The sequence below is a fragment of the Thalassophryne amazonica genome, chromosome 8, assembly GCF_902500255.1.
Source record: "Thalassophryne amazonica chromosome 8, fThaAma1.1, whole genome shotgun sequence".
NCBI classification, from domain to species: domain Eukaryota; kingdom Metazoa; phylum Chordata; class Actinopteri; order Batrachoidiformes; family Batrachoididae; genus Thalassophryne; species Thalassophryne amazonica.
Genome location: NC_047110.1, coordinates 113015798 through 113040889, shown reverse-complemented (window position 1 = coordinate 113040889; position 25092 = coordinate 113015798). Strand labels below are relative to the sequence as shown.

At 45.0% G+C, this 25092-nt stretch overlaps 1 protein-coding gene and 1 non-coding gene across 3 annotated transcripts in view; both read right to left on the bottom strand.

Annotated features, from left to right (window-relative positions):
* The window catches only part of bcar1 (BCAR1 scaffold protein, Cas family member), a 143578-nt gene extending 120581 nt beyond the window's left edge, over window positions 1–22997 (bottom strand). Inside the window, exon 1 of one of the 2 annotated variants that reach the window (XM_034177288.1) lies at window positions 22676–22997. In XM_034177288.1, coding sequence (XP_034033179.1) covers window positions 22676–22687 — 12 coding nt within the window. In that variant the 5' untranslated portion in view covers window positions 22688–22997. The remainder of the gene's footprint in view (window positions 1–22675) is intronic. The other variant, XM_034177290.1, reaches the window with a different exon arrangement.
* A 196-nt stretch (window positions 22998–23193) lies between these two features.
* Window positions 23194–23265, bottom strand: trnag-ucc. The gene has a single exon. It is a non-coding gene; the product is annotated as a tRNA-Gly (tRNA).
* Window positions 23266–25092: the final 1827 nt, after the last annotated feature.

Below are 25092 nucleotides of genomic sequence, written 5' to 3'. Positions count from 1 at the left end.
GGCGTATCATTTATAGGTATATGATAATGGCTGATATGAGCCTTCACATGTCGCTAGTTGTGTTATTTTTGCCAATATAAAAAAAACATTTCACAGAAAAAAAAAACAGTACAGAATGCACTTTAGGTGCTAAAAATGGTCCAACAGGTGGCCCTCCAATGACATGGTTTACAATGTTATCAAGCGTGGCTGGGACCTCATCACCCCTTGGTCGCATTAGCTACAAGAGACAGAGCCAATCATTTTCAATCAGAGTGGGAGCTTCACAGCAACAACAAACAAATGGTCCCTATGACAGCACTGGGCGGGGCCAAAACAGACAAGAAGTCTATTTTATGCAAATGCTGAGCTATGCAATATAGTGCCTAGCAAGCTTAGTGAAGGTAGTGCGACATGTTTGTTGGTTATATAATAAAATTCATGTTTAAACTGTGAGACGTCAAGCAGCAGTAACATTTCTTTGTCATCTGTCTTTGTTTAATAACAAATTCATGAAGAATCATTACCATTTTTTAAATGTATAATTCGTAGCAGATATATCGGCATCGTCATTTTTTTACTCCATAATATTAATATCAGCCCCCAAAAATCCACATCGTTCATGCACCACTGGTCCAATGCTCATCCCAGGAAGCTGCAGAGTGAAGTCTACGACTCCCCCTGGAGTGCAAACCAAATTCCTCAAATGGATGTGAATGGAACCACAGGATCCTGGTTTGTGTTTGGCACACGCTGTTATATCTGCAGCTGCAGGGCCCCAAAACGTTAATGAGCTTAATCATGCAGAGAAATGTGACTTCCAAAATCAACACTAAGGAGCAAAGAAACGTTTGATCAGTTAAAGCACCGCTGAGTCAAAACCTTATGTCGACGTGTCATCAAACCGACGCCTTCTGTGTCAGTGCGCTTATGAATAAATGAATACACACCAGAAACCTCAGTGAGGCGTTTCTCAGCCTCTGCAGTGTGTGGAGACACACACACACACACACACACACACACACACACACACACACACACACACACACACACACACACACACACACGGGAGTCCAGGAGTCCTGACCAGCAGCAGTTTGTCTCTGAGGACGACTGCAGCTTCTGTCTGATCACACGAGCTGTTAGCATGGGGACCAGCGTCTGCACCGACTGCGGCAGACAGACAATTTTAGTGTAATTCAGGCGCTGACACGCCCCCTTCAATCAGACTGGAGAAGGTCCTTCACACATGGTGCAGCAGATACTAGATCATGATGAACGGACGACTAACCGTCAAACAGGCCTGAAGCAATTCTGTAGACGGGTTTCCATCATTACTCGCAGGCTTGACATAGAGAATTGAAAATACTCTGAATGGAAACATCACGTCATACAAAATGAAAACTAAACTCAAATATCACCAAATAAAAGAAAAAGTTTTTGCGTGGTGATTTTTTCAGGCAATTCGAAAAAGGTGTATTTCACAAAAACTGTAGCGGCTACATGTTTTACGCTCCTACAGGTCATATGACATGCGGTATTCTAAAATACATGGTGCAGTAAAGGACAAGTGCCCACTGCCAGCTAGGTGGAGCCAAAATGGATGAGAAGTCGATTTTGTGCAAATGCTGAGTGATGCAACACGCCGACTGACAGGCCGTGTGAACGCAGTGTGAACGCAGCACACTCTAGGTTGGTTGGTTGTTGGTTATATTTCATTTATTCATAATAAAATTACTGTTTAAACTGCAAAACATGAAGCCTCAATTTAATTTCTTTGCCATAACAATTTGATAACAACGTGTTAGGATACCAATTTCATGTATAAATATCAGCAGATATATCAGTATCATTTTTTTTTAAATCACTAATATCGATAATCTGTATCGGTCAGGCTCAACACGACACTGATTATCTTTGGCTAACGTTTGACCTTTTTTTTCCCTCCATCAGTTAGAACTCACATTGCTGAATGAAACATGATGGTGGCTGATGAATGAGTGATGAAAAGAGCAGAGCGGAAAGATGAAGGCAGACGGTATGATGGGGGGGTGAGTGAAAGGAATCTGGCGAGGAAATGACATCAAGCTCTCCACCACTCATCTCTCTCCATCTTCCTGTGCATCTTCATCCAGTTACCATTTCATTATCGCCTCCTGTTCCCTCTTTCCTCGATGCAGTCAGTAAATCATCCAATCAGACCTCATCATGACAAAGGGCAAAGGTCACTGGCAGACACAGGAGGATGAGGCGTGTCCAACACGGAGCAGCGGAGTGACGGAACGTGAATAAATGGAAACATTCACTGATGGAGGCAAGAAAGAGACAAAACCCCCATTATGGACCGAGACGATAACCAGCAGAAGGAAAACAAAATTAAAAAATAAACTTCCTGTGTAAGAAATAACCTGAAAATCCTCATCGTTTGACACTTTCTAATCAGCCAACAACACAAATTTGTGTCCACATTTGGCAAAATTAAACAGTTTCCTCTGGAGAGAGTCTCCAAAATAACGTGTTGGTATATTTCACCAGCATGTCGCCGTGAATCCACACACGAGGTCATCCTGCTCACATGTCCCTTCTTTTTGTGACAGGGCTCATATTTCTGGACGTTAACACTACGTCATCACTCTGAGTACATGTGTGACAAAGCAGGACAAACACAAAACAAAGAGGTGAACTTTGATCCCGTTAAAGACCACGCTAAACTGCTGGTCAAAAACAGGTAACCTGCTCCATGAGATATTAATCAATTCTACCTAATCAATGACACAATCCAGCCTCAGTGTACCATGACCAACACAAAAACATATGGTGGCCATCCAAGGTGGCAGGTAGGGGTCAAAATTTGAAAATGCTCCAATCCTACTGTAAACTCACCCACATTTTTCATCTGATTATAAAGATTACATAAAGGTATAGTTTTAACTGTCTATGACTGAAAGCTGTGGAGTTATGGGGTAAAAACAGCAAATGTTATTGCCCTTGTGGTTGCTCCCATTTTTGTTTGGGGTCACCACAGCGGATACAGCCAGATCCACATAGGTATTTGCCACAAGTTTTACACCGGATGCCCTTCCTGACACAACTCCAGTTTTACCTGGAGAAACACACACAGCTGCTGGTGTTCCAAAGAGGTCTCCCATCCACGTACTAATCCGATCCTGCACTGCATAGCTTCTGAGATCTGATGGGATCACACTGACCGGCTGTGGGTAAAAACAGTAAATATGGTGAAAAAAGTCAATCTCAGTTTGTACGGGGGTCAAAGGTTAAAGTTACTCCAAAATTTGGTAGAAAATGATGAAAATTATTGGTTGAGCTAATACGAGTGGAGCGCCGCACAGAGGTGCAAAGCTCGCTCTACAGTAGACAGAGGCACAAACCGGAAATGGCAAAAATTCAGCCCATGGAGAAAAGGCCACAAACCGGACAACACTGTCGTAAAAAGCCACAAACCAACAGTAGACGAACATAAACATTATAAAGAGGAGTAGACCCCGCATTGGTTGCTGAGGCGCAAGAAATGCGGCCGCCATCTTGGACGAACATAGACATTATAAAGAGGAGTAGACGCCGCATTGGTTACTGAGGCGCAAGACATGCGGCCGCCATCTTGGAGTGGTCATTGTAGTGATTGTATCACAAGGTACAGTGAAAGTTTGATTTTATAATCTTATTTTCTTTTTTAATCTTTCTAAAATAATAGCTGAAAGGTTTTAGCCATGCTCATGCTCCACCGAAGCATTTACTCAAAAAAAAAAAAAAAGTCTGAAGGACCTAGATGACATGGTGAAATGCCAACAAGCTTCGCTCGTCATGTCTGCGACATATACATATTAGGATTAATAAATGAAATAGTTTTGACCATGTTGAATGTTTGGTCTCCAAAGTAAAGGCCAAATAAGGTCAACGTCCACTGGACTCTACAACATGTGACATATGTTACTCTGTAACATGATAACTAAAAACATAACAGATTTCTTTAGCATATTATAAATCCCATTGCTCATGGATGCACTCAGCTCACGCTAATGTTGACCTATTAGCATGGCGTAGTTCCACCTTGCGTGACCTGAAGGTATTCTAGATTATAAGCATGCTCTATTGGCTACGAAGCAGACCTATTACTCTCAATTGATCAACAAAAACAAGCATAACTCAAAGTTTTTGTTTGATACATTTCTTATTCATGGACAGCCACCTGTTGGTTGTTCTCCCTTTTCAGCACAGGACTTTCTGGACTATTTTGAGAAGAAAATAGAAGATATTAGGTTGAGTATATCTGAGCATACTTTGGTCCAGTCATTGCACCCAGCTACTGAGGTGGGGGCTACCACTGAGGTGCTACCTAGATTTACGGAATTGAATAGTATTTCACTTGGCGTGCTGATGAAACTCGTGATGTCTACTAAAAGCACAACATGTTTATTTGATCCTATACCAACAAAACTGTTTAAGGACCTGTGGCCCACTCGGGCCAACTGTGCTGGAACCTGTTAACCTTTCACTAAATTCTGGATCTGTTCCAAATTGTTTTAAATCTGCAGTGATTAAACCATTACTTATGAAATCTAATCTTGATCCTGGCGTATTAAAAACTTACATGCCGATATCAAATCTATCATTCTGCTCTAAAATTCTGGAAAAGATGGTGTCACGGCAGCTCATGGACCACCTTACGGAGAATAATCTTTCTGAGCCACTGCAGTCTGCTTTTAGAAAATATCATTCCAGAGAGACAGCTCTCACTAAAGTGGTGAATGATCTTCTGCAAGCAATAGACTCAGATACCACTACAGTCTTGGTGCTGTTGGATCTCAGTGATGCATTTGACACCGTGGATCATCATATTCTACTTGATAGGTTGGAAAATCATTTTGGGATTACTGGAACTGCCGTTGTGTGGTTGACGTCTTATCTGTCTGGTCATTCCCACTGTGTTTTGTGCAGTAACACTACCTCTGATTTTAGAAGCATGAAGTTTGGGGTTCCGCAGGAATCCATTCTGGGCCCCCTGCTTTTTTCCCTGTATATAGCACCCCTTGGGAACATAATGCAGCATTTTGGGGTTGCTTTTCATTGCTATGCTGATAACACTCAATTGTAAATGCTGATAACTGCTGGAAATCTTGTCCACATAAAATCTTTACAAGATTGCCTTGCAGGAGTGAGAAGCTGGATGTCTAGTAACTTTCTACTTTTGAACTCTGATAAGATTGAAATGATGGTTCTTGGTCCAGCAAGACATTGGCATCAATTTGATCAGCTAGTGCTTAGCCTAGGTTCGTGTGTTATACATCATACTGACAAAGTGAAGAACCTTGGGGTAATCTTTGATCCTATGTTGTCCTTTGACCTCCACATTAGGGACATTATGAGGACTGCTTTCTTCCATCTAAGAAATATTGCTAAGATTCGTCCCATCCTATCTATGGCTGATGCTGAGACTGTCTGGGTTTTTGATTAATTAATAAGCTGGAATGGAAGATTGCTGCTAATCCTCCGCCTCGGCCCGTGCTACGAGTGTTCTGGCAGTTAGTGTGACTCGAGGTGTTGACTCATTTAAACTAACATATTCATCCTGCTGTAACCAGGTTTCTGTTAGGCAGAATAAATCAATATGTTGATCAATTATTATATCATTTACTAACAGGGACTTAGAAGAGAGAGACCTAATGTTTAATAGACCACATTTAACTGTTTTAGTCTGTGGTGCAGTTGAAGGTGCTATATTATTTTTTCTTTTTGAATTTTTATGCTTAAATAGATTTTTGCTGGTTATTGGTGGTCTGGGAGCAGGCACCGTCTCTACGGGGATGTGGTAATAAGGGGATGGCAGGGATGGCATGTTCCATGTTCCAAGAGTCGAGCCCATATCCAGGTATCAGCCCATGTGGGCTTACGGTTCACTGAGCAAAGCCACAGACCTTTTACTTTCTCCTTGTGGGTAGTGGGTCCACATGGAGGTGGCACCATGTTGTGTGACTGAGCCGAGCCCGACCGAGCCCTGAGGCTGTAGAACCGACCTCCACCACCTCGCCTGGAGATCCTGACTCCAGGAGGAGGCCCCAGGCTCCCTAATCCATTCCAGGAAACTGAGTCTTAGTCTGTCTCCTCACTTGAGACCAGCTGAGGCACGACCAGGAGCTGATGGTCCACATAACATGGCTCCCAGAACCGCTGGGGCTCAAAGATTCCTCCACGACGATGAGGTGTGGATTCAGGGTCCCCTCCTATAAACGCCGCAGTGACGTTACCTGTCTTCATGTTACATCACAGGACACAATATGTGACTGACACGCCGGGCCCCATCGCCTGTTGCCCCTAGCAACCCCATGCTGCGAGCCTGACGAGCTGCAGGAAATTGAGATTCACGGCCTGTGTGTGTGTGGAGACGCGAGGACGGGCTTCGATCTCTAAACCATGATGATTAATATGCACATGCACATGGCGTGCCACATGCAGCCGAGCAGGGGCACAGAGGCAGGAAACCCCGCCCACCCCAATGAGGGGCAAGCGAGGGAGAGAAAGAGAGAGAGTGCAACAGTTATTAACTTTATCAACTGATTTGTCAGTTACTTTATCAATGAAGTGATCAAACATGATTTAGTGCAGAAAATGTCAGAAAAAAATTAAAGACATCCATCAAATATTTTCAGAGTGAAATTAGAAAAACCAACACGGAGTGTAACGAGGGTGAAGACATTTTTATTTTAGTTTCAATTCTAACAGAAATATTTGGGCTTTAAAATATTTCATTTTTAACGACTTCAGATTTAAAATAAATAATTTAAGTTTATGTAGTCTAACATTTTCAAAGACCCTTTCAACTGACAAATCTCCACAGTGAGTTTTAGATCATAGAAACTGACGAGTGAGGGAAGCCACCAAAGACACCCAGACAACCAGGACTCGGCTCCTGCGGCTGTGACTCGCAGTGCAACTGCTGTTTGTTGCTTCACCAGTAAGAGTGTTGCGGTGGAGTGGAGCAGAGATCAGGTCTGGATTTGTTCTGTTTTCATCACAGGAGGAACAGAACCAATCTAGGCTCGAGTCTCTCATGTGCCGTCTGGTAAAGTGTACAATTTTAAAATCTTCTGTTCCAGACCAGATGTAACTGTTTAACTGCTGAGCAACATGTCTTGGTGGCTTCCCTCACTAGTCTCCTTCTAGCACAGTCACACAGTTTTTTTTTTTTAAGAGTGTCTTACTACGGACAGATGTACCGTGTGGTTTGTGTTTCTTAATGATGGATGGAAATAAACTCCTAGAAAATGCTCTTGTATCCGTCCCTCAACTTATCCAAAGAAAACTGTCTGGAAAAGTGATTATGGTTTATCCTGAAAATGCGCCATTCTATTATTCTGCCTTTGGTATCTTTATTTAATTTATATTGCGTTTTTGAGATTTGTTTTTGCCACAAGTTTAAAGAAGATCATTTTTAGACATAATACAATACAAATACAGAGATGTCTGCTGCTCTTATTATCATATACTTTTTGACATCCTGGACAGCAGACAGCTGGTCCACACCCACAACTCTAAAGTAACTGCTGCAGCCAGTTGAGACATAGGCGTCCTTCTGGTCTTCTCCAGCTGCAGTACTCAGGCATCTATGCGCTAAGATCATGTCCAGGGAAACGCACCAGATGGCCAACATGTCCCTCACAGTGTCGGTGATCCTCCTCATCTGAGTATCACTAAGTACCCCTTCATTTGACACAAAGTCATTCCAGCCGGACCCAAGGATCCTCCACAGAGACCTGCTACCAAAGACATCCATGATCCAGCCCTCCTAACCAGTGACCTTCTTCCCACCTGTCTCTGGATCTCAAAGGCTGAGGACCCAGAGCATCCAACCCAACATTCGGTCCAACACCCAACCCAACACCCAACCCGACCCAACATCCAGTCCAACATCCAACCCGACACAACATCCAGTCCAACACCCATTCAGACCCAACACCCAGTCCAACATCCAGTCCAACACCCAACCCAACCCCCAGTCCAACACCCAACCCAACCCAACACCCAGTCCAACATCAAACCCAAGACCCAGTCCAACATCCAGTCCAACACCCAAGCCAACCCTACACCCAGTCCAAAATCCAGTCCAACACCCAAGCCGACCCAACACCCAGTCCAACATCCAACCCAACTCCCAACCCTACATCCAACCCAACACCCAACTCAACAACCAGTCCAACACCCAACCCTACCCAACACCTAGTCCAACATCCAACCCAACACCCAGTCCAACACCCAACCCGATCCAACACCCAGTCCAACACCCAACCCGACCCAACACTCAGTCCAACATTCAACCTAACACCCAGTCCAACACCCAATCTGACCCAACACCCAGTCCAACATCCAACACTTGGCTAATGCAAACTGAACAGTGCTGGTGCAAAAACATTTTTACACATAAAATGTGTAAAAGTCTGAACTTTTTTATGCTGCTGTTTGATGGTTCGAATAAGTACTAAAATAAATAAAATATTTGGTAAATAAAACCTTCGCGTTGAACCACAAACCTCAAACCAGAACAGACCAGAATCTCCAGACACCAACCCTGTGTGGCACTGGGCCTTGCAGGTCCTGGCCCGAGTACTCAGGTCTGCTGGACTCTGTGTGTGTGAACAGCTTTTGTAGAAAATATTGTACATTGTGACGGCTTCGTGCACTGCATCTGAACACGTGCACAAATCTCACACACACAGAGTTTCTACAGGTTGAGGTATGTGTAATCCAGCTTTTGACTTGAACTGTGCTGTTCCTTTTGGTTGCTAAGGTGACCGTGGGCGCACCTGATTCCTTTTGGATTATTGTAATTAGTTCACCTGGGGTGTAAGCGTGAAGGAGTGGATATAAGACGGGGTTTTGTGGAAGGAAGGAGGACTTTTCTTTTGCTCTGTTCCACCTCGCTTCTTTGGAGAGAGGACAGAGATTTTTGGCAGAACAGCAGGAGGAGCAGCGGGTGAGGAAGTGATTATCAAAAAAAGGGAGCCATACTGGCGCTGACGTGGCTGGTTTCAGTTGAAATACTCCTGCTGAAGAGACGCCACGACGTGGATTATCCGCAACGGCAGGGGAGGACCCTACCGTGTCTGTGCACGGAAGCTGCGGCGACGGAGAGAGGTGTTACCAGGAGAGATCCGTGACGAGGAGGCCGCGTGCTTGGTGATTGGAGGAAGCCACGCCCTGCCAAGAGAGAGTGCGACGGGCCGAGTGGAGGACAGCAGGGCCCGCCCTGAGACGACAGCAGGAAGTATTCGTGGATTGGCTGTCATCGTGATTGACTGCTCGCAGAGTGACTCTTTTTATCTTTGTTTTATACTAAATTCTGGTTTAAATTGTTTTTTTTTTTTTATATATATTTTGTGATTTGTAATAAATTGTAATATTAAGTTTGCTCTGTTTGGTTACTCCAGCTCCATTTTTATTATAGTTTCACGCATTATTTGATTGTGTTTCCATTCATTAATTCAAAACCACAATAAACCCGCAAATCCGGGCTTACATAATTTGGCGTCACGAACAGGATTCCATTTTCTGAGAGCTGGTGTTTCTGAACAGAAGCAAATATGATGATGCCAGTGTACCCAGGTGCACCTTGGCTCCCTAGATTTAGAGGGCCAGGTGATGAATTAAGGTACTGTGACTGGAAGGAACAGATTAAGGGGTTTTTGGGGTTTCAGGATTTGACAGAGGTTGGGAAAGTGAGTATTGTTTTGGGAGCATTGGCTGGGGAAGCTAAGCGCCACATTTTAGTTTTAGATGAAGAGGAGAAAAGTAAAATTTCAAAAATCTTTGCTCACTTAGATTTGTTATATGATGAACAAGTTCCTGTTCCCGTTTTGAGGTCTAGTTTTTTTAGTTGTGTCCAGGGAGAAGATGAGCCTATACAGTCGTTCATGTTAAGGTTGTGTGAATTGTATCGGAAGTTACAGTATTTGGATTTCGATAATGCCCCCTCTGAAAGGACTCTGCAAGACCAGTTGTTGCTGGGACTTTGTGAAGGGCCTTTCGCTAGGGCCTTGAAGGTTTATGCTCGCCGGAACCCTGAGTTAGGTTTTGCTGAGTTGCAGAAGGAGGCACGTCAGCTTGATTTGGAGTATGGGGGTGTCAAGCTGGATGTAACCTGTTCATCGGTCGGGGAACCGCATGATTTGGGTAGGCCCTATCAGGGTCCCGATTGGAAAAAGCAGTTAAAGGGTGAGATTCTTGCAGAAGTGAAGGAGCAGGTTAGGGGGTTGGCTCAGGATATAGTGGCAGAGTTTAAGCCGCAAAGATATCCAGTTTCATCTGAATCTAGGTCTGTTAAACCTATGCAGAGGCAATGGTGTTCACCTAGGCGATCCCGTGACTGGGATGAGCAAGGTCGGCCTATTTGTTATCGCTGTGGGAAGGTGGGGCATATTGCTCGGTACTGTGTGTCTGTAGTTGAACCGGCTTTAAACTGGTAGACCCTGCTGCTGAGGTCCGAGTTGCAGGGGCTGCTGCCATACCACCATTATCCAGGACCTCTGATGCTCTTATTGGTCAGTGTCCCACTATAGAGCTAACTATTGAGGGAATTCGGTTGGGTGGCTTGCTGGATACAGGGTCGCAAGTTACTATAATGGCTGAGAGCCTGTTTAATAAGTATTTTGGACAGATTAAGCTTGGGCAGGCCCCGATGTGGTTTCAACTGAGTGCTGTCAATGGGTTGGAAATTCCGTGTGTTGGTTATGCGGTATTGGATGTGGAGGTTGAGGGGATCAGGGTCTCGGATCGAGGGGTGGTGGTTGTTAAGGATGAGAAGTGCTCGAGCCCTTTGATTGTTGGAATGAATATTATTGGAGCCTGCTGGGATACCGTGTTTAAATGTCCGGGAAAATCTGCCTGTCCGCAGGCTTTCAAGAGACAGAAGATCTGGAGGGATGCGTTTGCGGCGTGTCGAAGTGGTAAGGTCCCCTTGGGAGTGGATGGGTTTGTGGGATATGTGAGGTTAGCCTCTAAACATGCTATTTCTGTTCCACCGAAGAGTGAGTTGATAGTGTGGGGACGTACTAGGATGGGACAAAGGGGGGTGGATTATGATGCGCTGATGGAGCCTATGCCTGGTTCTGGGATTGTGGGTGTGGCTAGGACTTTGGTGGGAGTTAGGAAGGGGAGGCTCCCGGTTCGTGTGTGTAATCCGCACCCGTATAGTGTGTCGATTGGCCGCTTTCACAAGTTGGGTCGGCTTTATGGGATTGAGGATTCTGATGTGTGTGGATCTGATGATGTGGCTTTCTCACTTGGGGAAGATGGCGTTGTCCAGGTCTCGCTGGTGAACGTTGCCACTGCTGATACCGGTTTGGAACTGCCTGTGGTAACTGGTATGGGCGAGGATTGTTCGGAGTTGTCCGAACAACAGCAATGGGAATTGCAAGCTTTGTTGCGGAAATGGGAGAAGGTATTTGCCCGTGATGAAGAAGATTTTGGGCGGACGAATGTGGTACAGCATAGGATCCCTACGGGAGATGCTGCCCCCATACGGGAGAGGTATCGTCCGATTCCGCCGATGTTGTATAAGGAAGTGAAGACCCTTTTGTCAGGGATGCTTGAGAAGGGAGTGATAAGGGAGAGTAGTAGTCCTTGGGCAGCTCCTATAGTTCTTGTGCGGAAAAAGGATGGTAGTTGGCGGTTTTGCATAGACTATAGGAAATTGAATGCAGTTACGCATAAGGATGCATTTCCCTTGCCACGTATTGAGGAGACACTGACTGGTCTTGGCCAGTCGGAATGGTTTTCGACGTTGGATCTTGCTAGTGGGTACTGGCAGGTTGAGATGCATCCTGATGATCGGGAAAAGACGGCTTTTGCTACCCCGTTGGGTTTGTATGAATTTGAGCGGATGCCATTTGGACTTTGTAATGCGCCCGCGACTTTCCAACGGTTGATGCAGCAGTGTTTGAATGGTCAGATGGCGGAATCATTGTTGGTGTATTTGGATGACATCATCGTATATTCTGCCGATTTCTCCTCCCATCTCCAGCATCTTGATCGGGTGTTTGAGCGGTTGTGGCGACATGGTTTAAAGTTGCGTCCGGATAAATGTAAGTTGTTGCAGCGGGAAGTAGCGTTCCTGGGACATGTGGTAGATCGGCAGGGCGTGAGACCAGATCCGGAGAAAGTTCGTGCTGTTCTAGATTGGCCGATTCCGAATACTCTTAAGCAGGTCAGGGCATTTTTGGGATTAGCCGGGTATTATAGGCGATTTGTTGCAGGATTCGCTAAATTAGCTCGGCCCCTGAATAGGCTTTTGACAGGTGTCCGGGTAGACAAGAAGTCGCAGTCGAGGAAGGTGGATTGGACTGCAGCATGCCAGGTCTCGTTTGACGCCCTCAAGAAGGCCTTAACACAGGCTCCGGTTCTGGCGTATGCTCATTATGATAAGCCTTTTATTGTGTATACCGATGCTAGTAACCAGGGGCTTGGGGCTGTGTTGTCTCAGGTTCAGGATGGACAGGAACGTGTTGTGGCGTACGCCAGTCGGAGCCTGCATCCCAGTGAGCAGAATGATGCGAATTATAGCTCATTTAAATTGGAGTTGTTGGCTTTGAAATGGGCAGTGACGGAAAAATTTAAAGATTTTTTGACAGGGGTGGAGTTTACTGTTTATACAGATAATAACCCCTTGGCCCATTTGCAAACTGCCCATCTTGGGGCAGTGGAGCAGCGGTGGGTGGCACAGTTGGCTTCCTTTAACTATACAGTGAAGTATCATTCAGGTAAAGCTAATGTTAATGCTGACGTTTTGTCAAGGTGTCCGGTTCAATCAGAGCGGGCTATGGTGTTGGAGAAGGAATGTGACCGGGGGTTGCCGGTCACTGCAGGTATTGAGGTAACACCTGAGGGTGGATGGATTGAGGCTCAGAATCAGGATTCGGATATCCAGGCTGTGAAGGGGTATGTTGTTGAGGGGAGTGTTCCAACTCGCTCGCAACGTTTGGCGTTAATGGGCCGAGCTCAGAAATTGCTTCGGCAATGGGAAAGATTGATGGTGATAGAGGGTATATTATACCGAATTTTTGTCGACGGAAGGAGCCATGAGGAGTATCGTCAGATTGTGTGTCCGGGCTGTCGTTGTGAGGAAGTGTGGCGAAAGATTCATGAGGCTGGGGCTCATTTCGGGGTGGATAGGACTCTTGCTCAGCTTCGTCAAAGGTTTTACTGGCCTGATATGGAAAGGGAGGTACGAACGTTCCAGGAGAAGTGTGTCAGGTGTAGCCTTCAAAAGAGCCGTGTTGAGCCTAGGGCACCGTTGGGGTCAATTGGGGCCACTTATCCGTTGGAGGTCATTGGGTTGGATTTTTTAACCCTTGGCCGGCCGACAGATGTTTACCAGAACATTTTGGTTATGACCGATCAGTTCACTCGTTTTGCATGGGCAGTTCCCACATTAGATCAGGCCGCGCAGACGACGGTTAAGGTGCTGTGGAAGCATGTAATACAGCAGTTTGGTTGTCCTGCGCGGTTCCACTGTGATCGTGGGCCAAATTTCGAATCGGCCCTGATGCAGCAGCTTTGTAAGTTATATGGGATAAGTAAAAGTAGGACAACATCGTATCATCCTGCGGGTAATGGTGGTGTGGAGCGGTTTAATCAGACATTATTGAATATGCTCCGTTCATTGGAAGAAGAAAAGCAGCAGAGGTGGCCAGATTATATTGCCGAGTTGGTTCATGCTTACAATAATACAGTTCACAGTGCGACGGGCTATGCTCCTTCATTTTTGATGTTTGGTAGGCATCTGCGGCTTCCCGTGGATGTTGGCCTGGGGGTGAGTCCTGAGCCAGTAGCGTTTGGATTGATGGGGTGGGTGAAAGACCATCGTTGTAAATTGCTGTTGGCTTACAAGATTGCGTGCCAGAGGGCAGCTGCTGAGGCTTCTCAACGTAAAGGTCAATATGATAAGAGGGCTAGGGCTTTGCCCTTAGTGCCGGGGGAATGAGTGTGGATACGAAATAGACATCGTGAGGGGAAGGGCAAGTTGAGTACCTGGTGGGACCCTGAACCCTATGTAATTTTGGATTGCGTAGGGGATACTGGGGTCGTGTACAGGGTGCGTCCGGAGCGGGGGGGGAGGGAGCAGACTGTACATCGGAATGCTCTAAAGGTGTGTACTGCCCCCCAGGGAGAGTTAGGATTAGGGGTAGAAGAAGGGATCCGGAAGGAGGGGGAATGTGAGATCCCCGTATGGTATGGGTTTTGGCCGGTCGCGGTTGAACAGCGACCGGTGGAGGCCCCCCAGGACGTGCTTCGCCGTTCTACCCGTGTAAATTTTGGCCGGCCACCGGCCCGTTACCCTGATTAGTACTGTGTGCGTTGCAGGGACTGGCAACGATAAGGAGGGGGGGGGATGTAATCCAGCTTTTGACTTGAACTGTGCTGTTCCTTTTGGTTGCTAAGGTGACCGTGGGCGCACCTGATTCCTTTTGGATTATTGTAATTAGTTCACCTGGGGTGTAAGCGTGAAGGAGTCGATATAAGACGGGGTTTTGTGGAACGAAGGAGGACTTTGGCTGTCATCGTGATTGACTGCTCGCAGAGTGACTTTTTATCTTTGTTTTATACTAAATTCTGGTTTAAAAATCGTTTTATTTTTTTTATATATATTTTGTGATTTGTAATAAATTGTAATATTAAGTTTGCTCTGTTTGGTTACTCCAGCTCCATTTTTATTATAGTTTCACGCATTATTTGATTGTGTTTCCATTCATTAATTCAAAACCCACAATAAACCCGCAAATCCGGGCTTATATATGCAGTGGAAACCACTGATTCCAGCTGACGTGAATGTGAGGGTGATGATGTCACAGAGAACAGCGTGTGAGAACAGGCACATGGCAAATACACGTTTTAAACACACACATTTTCATACTCCATCTGTTTGAGCAAACACACAGTTTACACAGCAGCAGTAAACCCACAACCTCTCAGCTTGGTAAACACTTATTCATCCGTATCCATGGCAACACTGGTGGACCAACAATATCAGCATCAAGAAAGGTCCAATAATTTCACACAATAAATCTCATTCATGCAACACAAAGATATGTCAACTTGGTGAGAAAAGAAATGTGTGACGTTCATATTGGCTCAAGGATTTAAAACAGGTTTTGGTTGATATGAAGATCCTGATGTAAACGTGCAGCGGTTGATCAACTTTTCCCCGCAGACGTCATGTTTAATGCAAATTAAGATGAACTCAAATTAAAGTGCAATTTTTGTTTCAGTGTCACAGGGAATCAGACGCCGTGTGAAGACAGACATCATGTCCTGCAGGACGTCCTCGACAGGTTTCTCTGCCAAAGCTGCAAGAAATACATTTCTAAGTAATGAGATGGCGGTGCAGCGTCACTGCGTGGGTTTGGCAGTGACACGTTCTGATCCGCCTACAGCCTGGATCAGTCAGTTTGCCGTATACTTTCAAAATAAAGTGAGGAGACAAATTTGGCAACTAGGAAGACATGTCTGCATCGTCCCTGCTGTCTGCCAGAGACCGAAGCACCGCTTCTTCCTTTGCGTCACACAATTTCACCGTCTGCGCCGTGAACGCACACAGACGCGCATCCTGTCGCCACAGGAGGCAGCAGGTCCACGTTGCCAAGTTTAACAGATCAGATCCAGTGAGGGGGAGAAAAAGTCCACATTTCCACACTGCACAACATGTCCTCAAACAGAAGCTGAATCTTCACTGCGGTCCACAACAGCGCAATGAAGACGGACAGATTCCTGACGGAGAGACACAAAAAGCTTGTTTTTAAACGCAAGAACGGCTGCATGTTGTTGGAGTCCGGCAGAGTTTTGTCTGTGTGTGTGTTTTGTCCACAGAGATAGCAGCATCAGAACGTGTCCCCATGAATGTGTCTTTGTGGTTTTCAGAAGTTTCTTAACAATGTAAACACCAACGTGCATGGGCATTTTGCAGTGGAGGGTCACATCTCCAAAGCTGAGTCCATGGTCCTCAGCGGATCACAGGTGGACTGTTCTGTCCACATCAGGTCCATCTTAAGTCCAAGAACTGAATTTTGAAAGGTCTAAAGAAGTAAAGATGTGCTGGTTGTGGATTTATTTCAGAAGGTCAAGTCTGGGAGCGTGCACTGCCGCTGCACGTTTCTGCAGCCACCACACCACACAACCACCTTAGGTCCTGAATGGCCCCATCCAGGCTGAGAACCAGTCCACCACCAGCAGCCAGGTAAAACATAGGGGAGTGTCCTTGAGCTTCTCCAGCCACTATGGTGCTGCACACTGAGACACCTGTGTCCTGGATCCTGTCCAGAGAAACTCACCACATGGACTAAGTGTGGTGTCTGATGTTCCCTCACAGTGTCAGTGATCCTCCTCATCTTAGTCTCACTAAGTAACCATTCACTGGACACAAAGTCATTCCAGCAGGACCCCAAGATCCTCCACAGAGACCTGGGACCAAAGACATGTAGTCCTCACCTTAGAACACTGGTTAGAGTCCACGTCTGATAACTATCCTGTGAGACAAACAGCACCAGGACCCTAAAGTCTTGGACCTTTATTTTCTTGCAAAGACATAAACATTACCAAACACCTCTGACCTTTGACCTCATGTTTCCATCAGCTCTTCCCAGGTGTCTCTGGATCTCAAAAGGACCCAGAGACATGAAGGTCACTGTTGAGATCAGCTGACAGTGACACAGTGTTTACCAGTGTTGCAGACCGAACACTCCGCCCCTAAAAATCGGTCCGCCTTTTGTATCTGCACATGCGTCATTTTGGACCACAGCGGAACGTCTGAGATGGAGTCTCTTCACCCAAAGCCATCAAATGGATTAATGAGATTATTAACCATCAGATAATAAAGGTAAAACCTCTTAAATCACTCTAAAGTCAGTTTTAAGCAGAAACTCGCCGAAATTCTGTGACGCTTCGATATGACCAACATGCAGTGAACGCATCAGCTAGCAGCTTGTATAGCTGCGGCGCTCTGATCGCTTCCTCCATCTTTTATGATGAAATAATGCTGAATTTATGTGGAAATGATTGTTGTAGAAAAGCTTCAGATATCAGTCGCTGAGACAGATGATGACTGGAGGCAGTTTGAAGCAGAAACGACGTGATAATCGATGAACCGCGTCATCGGGGGGACTGATTGTTAGGGGGACCGTTTGGTCGGTGACACCGGGCCAGACTGTGCTGTCACTGTGACTCCATGACCGTAGAATTGTGAAAACTCACACCTGAACTCAAGTGACCTCCAGCGACCAATCAACCTTCACGACTTTCATGACCTCACTGTGACCCCACAGAGGACAAGTATTTGAATCCCTCACAACCCAAACTAGAACTAATGAAGCTTTTGTGGATGAAACAACTACATAAGTCCAGTTGACCTGACATGACCTCCTTGGACCCCAGGCCCTGGACGCCTGATAGTCCAACATCCAGATACGCTGAACTCCACCACTTACTCTCATCCAACTTTCATTTCCTCAAACCTGCTGGTTACCGACGGTAACAGCCTGGAGATGCTGTTGCAAGGAAAAACACACGATTGGAAGCATTTTTGCCCAAATAAATATTTCAGGTTTCTGGTAAATCTTTCATGAGCAGCGGCGCTCTTCTGTTTGAGTGTCTGCAGACTCTCAGGGACGTCACTGTGTTTGCAAACGATCGAGAACGGAAACAGAGACGGCAATTTGAGACTGCAGAGACAATATCCTCACGGATCTGTTCAAACGTACACAACAGGACTCGCGGGGATCACCGATTCCGGATCAGTCCATGCAGACCTGGAATCAGGAGGAAGACCTTGTCCTTCTGTCCGCGTCATCGTCTGCACAAAGACCACAAAACACAGCAGCAGTGGAATCAGATCGGAATGAGCCCAAATCCAGAGTTTGGGGAATCAGAATCAATGAGTTAATGGCTGCGATCAGTTACCGCGCGACTCTGCCAATACGCTGTTTATTTCTGCTAATGGCAGCGAAACGAGGAGCGCACGCCCCATTAGCTCAGACGGCTCCAGTTCGCACTGCCTGCAGGCGCAGTTTGTGGAACAGATCATCTGGAATGTGATAAAGAGCAACACAACAAGCTCCATCAAGACCGCTGCACGCTGCCCAAACACCAACTCACACAGCGAGCAACAAGAAGAAGAAGAGGCAGCGTGCACACAGACTCCACCTGCCAAGAGTCGCTGCAGCTCTCCGGGCGACCGTCTGACCTTAAACCAAAGTATTCCCCCCCCCGGCAATTGACAAAACCACACATTTCCTGTAACTTAGTATCTGTACTTCATCTGAAGACCTGTGAACGTAAAATAAACTGGACTCACCACCTGATTTTGGACCTTAAACAAACCCACGTGACCTCAGATTTTGATGGTTATTTTCAGGGTACAGGAAATTCAAATGTCTGTCGTTCTGTCAATAATTATGCTAGAATTACAAACTACCACTCAAACTGTGGCTCTGGGTGTGTGCGCTACGGAGTGGCATGATTTATGCAAATTATTTTAATTAGTGGATCACCAGAGGTCAACAGGTCGAGTTTGGTAAAATCTGAAACCTCCATCTTCAGACAAAAAAAATGAACAAGTACAATCTCATTTTTTTCACATTAACACAAAGAATCCAATCTTATATTATGTGATTTCTCAAAAAATAAATAAATAAAAATAAAAAAATCTACTTTTTTGGCTTTCTGACACAACATAGAATGAGACATGCTGTGAAAAATGGACCTTTTCATGAAGATATTTGCGCTAATCTCTAATAGACCCACATGCACAATGTCTTCTCAGTTCCTTTGGTAACATAATAAAGGAGATTTCTGTTGTATCTCCACAACCTGCAGGGTTAGAAAGATGATCTAAAGTTTATATTGATCAGCAAGATATCTGTGATTGATTGGTATAGGTGGTGTCAAGGTGATGTGATGCTGTTCAGAGCGTGCAGATGGTCACCCCACTGAGTCCGGTCCGCTGGAGGTTTCTTCTAAACAAAACACACAGATGGAACTTTCCGTGACCACTGTGGCAGCGCTCTCGCTCATGGGTTGAGTCATGTCTTGATCTTACCGTGTGCAGCGCCTTGAGGTGACTCGTGCTATGATTTTGGTTCTCTATAAATCAACTGAACTGATGTCAGTCACCAAAAATTATTTTACACAAACTGTCTATGTGTTTGTTTGTCTATACGAGGGCTGTCAATAAAGTATAGGTCCTTTTTATTTTTTTCAAAAACTATATGGATTTCATTCATATGTTTTTACGTCAGACATGCTTGAACCCTCGTGCGCATGCGTGAGTTTTTCCACGCCTGTCGGTGACGTCATTCGCCTGTGAGCACTCCTTGTGGGAGGAGTCGTCCAACCCCTCGTCGGAATTCCTTTGTCTGAGAAGTTGCTGAGAGACTGGCGCTTTGTTTGATCAAAATTTTTTCTAAACCTGTGAGACACATCGAAGTGGACACGGTTCGAAAAATTAAGCTGGTTTTCGGTGAAAACCAAAACGGCTGATGAGAGATTTTGAGGTGATACTGTCGCTTTAAGGACTTCCCACAGAGCGAGACGTCGTGCAGCGCTCCCAGGCGCCGTCGTCAGCCTGTTTCAAGCTGAAAACCTCCACATTTCAGGCTCTATTGATCCAGGACGTCATGAGAGAACAGAGAAGTTTCAGAAGAAGTCGGTTTCAGCATTTTATCCGGATATTTCACTGTTAAAGGAGATTTTTTTAATGAAAGACGTGCGGACGGGTCCGCGCGTCGGGACGCAGCCGGCGTGGTGCGGCGGCACAGGAAAAACACCTCCGTGTTGATAACCATTTGTAAAATCCAGGCGGCTTTTGATGGCTTTCAGTGGAGTGAGTATATGAGAAATTGTTTAACAGCTGGACATGTTCCAACTTGTCCTTAAGGCTTCCAACAGAGGTGTTTTTCCTGTGGTGGAGCGTCGCCGCGGCTGTGAGCCAATGCTGCAATCCGTCCGCACGTCTTGCATTAAAAAAATCTCCTTTAACAGTGGAATATCCAGATAAAATGCTGAAAATGCTGACTTCCGTGGGAAGTCCTTAAAGCGACAGTATCACCTCAAAATCTCTCATCAGCCGTTAAAATTTTCACCGAAAACCAGCTTAATTTTTCGAACCATGTCCACTTCGATGTGTCTCACAGGTTTAGAAAATATTTTTGATCAAACAAAGCGCCAGTCTCTCAGCAACTTCTCAGACAAAGGAATTCCGACGAGGGGTTGGACGACTCCTCCCACAAGGAGTGCTCACAGGCGAATGACGTCACCGACGGGCGTGAAAAAACTCACGCATGCGCACGAGGGTTCAAGCATGTCTGACATAAAAACATATGAATGAAATCCATATAGTCTTTGAAAAAAATAAAAAGGACCTATACTTTATTGACAGACCTCGTATGTGGCCCTGTGACAGACTGGCATCCTGTCCAGGATGAACCCTGCCTCAGGCTCTGTGACTGCTGGGCTCCAACCCCCCAAGACCCGATGTTGGAGAAGCAGCTGAAGATGAGTGTGTGTGTGTGTGTCTCACACATTGAAAAAATAAATAAATAAAATAAAATAAAAACCTCCTTTGCCCTCAGCTTGAGTGTTTTCCTTGTTTACACATCTGTGCATCTTGTTATGGGACCTGTCATTTGGGGCAGATTTTACATATAAATTACGCCTGTTGCCATGGCTCAACAAAAGCTGGTAGGTTCACACACCGATTAATTAAACTGTCAACTAGGCTGCTGTCAAATAAGAGAAACATTTCCAATGATATCTAGATTTTGTCTACAGCCAAACCGATATGGAAAACCTGGCGGGGGGAACAGATGCTGCAATTAAAGGATTCTTAACTGAGGGCGAGGTTTGTACAGGAAAATATCAGACTGAGGTGTTGACAGTACAAACTGAGCAATAGCGGAGTCCATACTGTCAACACCTCGGTCTGATACTCCCATACAGCCCGAGCAAGCGAGGTTAATAATTTGTTATATATATATATATATATATATATATATATATATATATATATATATATATAAACATGCAAACTTCAGGTCTCGCTTGAATATGAAAGCTGCTGATGGTTTTGGGCTCGTAATCAGACCTGTTCGCTTTCTTCACCTCCAGGAAGAACGTGCTAACAGATGGGCCACTCGTTAGCTGGTAAACTTTCAATCTGTGTGTTTTTTCGATGCTGCTTAGATATTTATGGAGTACGTTCATGTCTGACTTGGTTTTTCTAATTGTGTTTTTAACTTTCTGGTTTGCAACAAATGTGATACGCAATCTGGACCGATTATCATGGTAACATCTGATATGGAAAAACATCACACCAGAAATCAGCCAATCAGAGTGCACATAGCGTTGTAGTCATATAATAACAAAGTAAAAAAATGCATGATACCAATACACCTGCTGGTATATACATGAAAATTCCAATGATTACAAATATTTCACCATCAAACCCTTAAGACAAACAAATGTAATTAAGGCTCAACGTTTTAGGTTAAACATGAAGTTTATTATAAATAACTATAACCAACAGCCAACCAACATATTCAACGCTGGACTTTTGTCTGTTTTGACCGTGCCTATCTGGCAGCACAGTGACCACTTATATCTTGTTGCTGGAAAACTTCCACTCCGACTTAAGTTTGCATGTTTATACAGTTTTGTAATTTGTATCTGTATCATGGCCCGGGCAGAGGATCACCCCTTTGAGTCTGGTCTGCTTGAGGTTTCTTCCTCAAATCATCAGAGGGAGGTTTTTTATTACCACTGTTGCTTGTGTTCTTGCTCTGGGGGTTGGTACCGTTAGACCTTACTTATGTGAAGAGCTTTGTGGCAACTTTGTTGTGATTGACTCTATATAAATTAAAATAAATTGAAATTGACTGAAAATTAATGACAGCTGGTCGCTTTGACTCCGTCTCATGTAGCCAGTGTGACCAAGGGGTGATAGGGGTGCCAGCCACGCTTGGCAACATTTTTAAACAATGCCGTTGGTGTACCCTCTGCTGGACAAAATAGATAATGACACCATTTCCAACAGCCAAAGTGTTTTTCAGTGTTGTTTATTCTGTAAAATAAAAGTTTTCATATCTGCAATTATAACACCGATACACTTGTGAAAGGTTGATATTGGACTGGTAACGTCGGCTGCAGGCTTGAATTTTCTAATTTTGTTGAGAAATATTTGCTGGGCCACGCCCAATGAGCTGCTGCAGTTTTAACGACTTAAATACCTTAACCTTGTAGTTATGTCAGTGTTGATTAGCTACATGTTGACAACACAGTAGCTGCAGCAGGATTTGCGTCCAGCTCCACCCCTTTGCTCAGCATTACCATCCTTAATTTAGCAAGCATAACATTACAAGTTCCACAACTTCTAGCTACATGGAATTATTCAACCATACCTTTGTTTTTTATGACATCTGTCAACAGACAGAGCACACAGGCCTTATGACATCATAAAGGTTTATAGATATTCCAGTGACACCCTTATGACTTTAATCTCCTGCTTGTTTTATGATGTCATAAAGGCTGAGTACCATAAAAACCGATCCCTCTTGGTGAAGGGTTTTGAGGACACCACCGGGAGTGATTTCCTTCCGTTTAATCAAAAACATTCAAAGTAAAATCACAAACTCTTTGTACTTACAGGCACAGACATGTTGCACAGTGGAGGCTTTCTGTCCCGGAAAGAATCGACTTTTCCTTCAGGTCAGTCGTTGTCGGTGTGGGTCATTGTGTCCTGGTGGTGGTTTCGGTCGGTAACGGAACCGAGGTCCGCAGCGGGAGCGGTTTTTTTTTTTTCCAGCACTGCGGTTCCGCAGATCCTCGTTTCTTCTTTTTTTTTTTCCCCAAAAGGCGGAATAAACCGCGCGGACCGGCGGCTCGCTGATTTCGGGGTCAAACGCGACGTTAAACGCTGACAGCTCGGTAACGTGAGCACCGCCTCGCGCGCGCGCAACTCCGCCGCCCCTCTGAGGCGCGCGCGCGGATCTAAAGGGGCCGCGCGCGCGCCCCCTGCCGGCCGAAGGGTCACAGACCACGCCTTCAACCAAACCCCGCGTCTGAGATCAATACTGACGATCGATGAGACGAAAAACGAACGTTTCACTCGGTGAAGAGGAAAGACAAAAAAATAATAATGCTAATTAAAAAAAATATATACATTGCGTTAGCCGGGAATCGAACCCGGGTCAACTGCTTGGAAGGCAGCTATGCTAACCACTATACCACCAACGCAGACAATCTAATTAAGACAAATCACTCATACGAGGAATACTTAATATGGAATAAAAAAAAAAAATTTTATAAATCAAGTTCTTGTATGATGTGTATTTTTTTCCCATAGTTTAACAGTCAAAAAAAAAAAAAGAGCTGCACTCACACTTTCAATCACTCTTTTGTGTATTTGTTCTGCCTTCTGTGTTTAACTTTAATTGGTCCAAGAACTTTTTTAACAAGGAAAACAAAGATCCTGCATTCTCGAGGTGGCTCATCCGGGAACTGAACCTCAAGCGGCAGCGTTTCTCCATGAAAACGTCGCCGAACTCAATACAAATACATGTAATTTGGTCACTTTTCAAATGGGTCAGACTCGTCAATAAAGTCAATTTAATGTACAAGGGTTCATTTTAAGTCAGCTTGGTGTATAAATCTCACTGTTGGAGGGAATGAGAGCTGTCAGCTGGCTTCAATATAACAGCATACAGGCCCAGCGTGCTGCCACCGAGCAGCACGTCACTGAAGCACAAATTCTCGCCTTCACATTGGTCATTTGGTGAAGTAACCTAGCGTCAACCTTCAGAATTAGCGGGAATTGAACGCAGGTCAATTGCTTAGAAGGCAGCTATGCTAACCAGAATACCACAAACACCCAAAGACCTGAGCGACATTAAGTTCAACTGAAGTTCAGCTGACCTTGGCAGGGTCGTCTTGGAATCCACCTGACTGTGCGCCACATTTGGTCCAAATTAGTTTGAAAATCACATTTGTCACAGCCATTTGTCACAGCCACTTGTTGGATGCATCAGTGATTTTTTTTTCCCATTTATATAGTGCCAAATCAATCAATCAATCAACTTTTTTTTTATATAGCGCCAAATCACAACAAACAGTTGCCCCAAGGCGCTTTATATTGTAAGGCAAGGCCATACAATAATTATGAAAAACCCCAACGGTCAAAACGACCCCCTGTGAGCAAGCACTTGGCTACAGTGGGAAGGAAAAACTCCCTTTTAACAGGAAGAAACCTCCAGCAGAACCAAGCTCAGGGAGGGGCAGTCTTCTGCTGAGACTGGTTGGGGCTGAGGGAAAGAACCAGGAAAAAGACATGCTGTGGAAGGGGGCAGAGATCGATCACTAATGATTAAATGCGGAGTGATGCATACAGAGCAGAAAGAGAAAGAAACAGTGCATCATGGGAACCCCCCCACAGTCTACGTCTAAAGCAGCATAACCAAGGGATAGTCCAGGGTCACCTGATCCAGCCCTAACTATAAGCCTTAGCGAAAAGGAAAGTTTTAAGCCTAATCTTAAAAGTAGAGAGGGTATCTGTCTCCCTGATCTGAATTGGGAGCTGGTTCCACAGGAGAGGAGCCTGAAAGCTGAAGGCTCTGCCTCCCATTCTACTCTTACAAACCCTAGGAACTACAAGTAAGCCTGCAGTCTGAGAGCGAAGTGCTCTAATGGGGTAATATGGTACTACGAGGTCCCTAAGATAAGATGGGACCTGATTATTCAAAACCTTATAAGTAAGAAGAAGAATTTTAAATTCTATTCTAGAATTAACAGGAAGCCAATGAAGAGAGGCCACCACGGGTGAGATATGCTCTCTCCTGCTAGTCCCCGTCAGTACTCTAGCTGCAGCATTTTGAATTAACTGAAGGCTTTTTAGGGAACTTTTAGGACAACCTGATAATAATGAATTACAATAGTCCAGCCTAGAGGAATAAATGCATGAATTAGTTTTTCAGCATCACTCTGAGACAAGACCTTTCTGATATTAGAGATATTGCGTAAATGCAAAAAGGCAGTCCTACATATTTGTTTAATATGCGCTTGAATGAC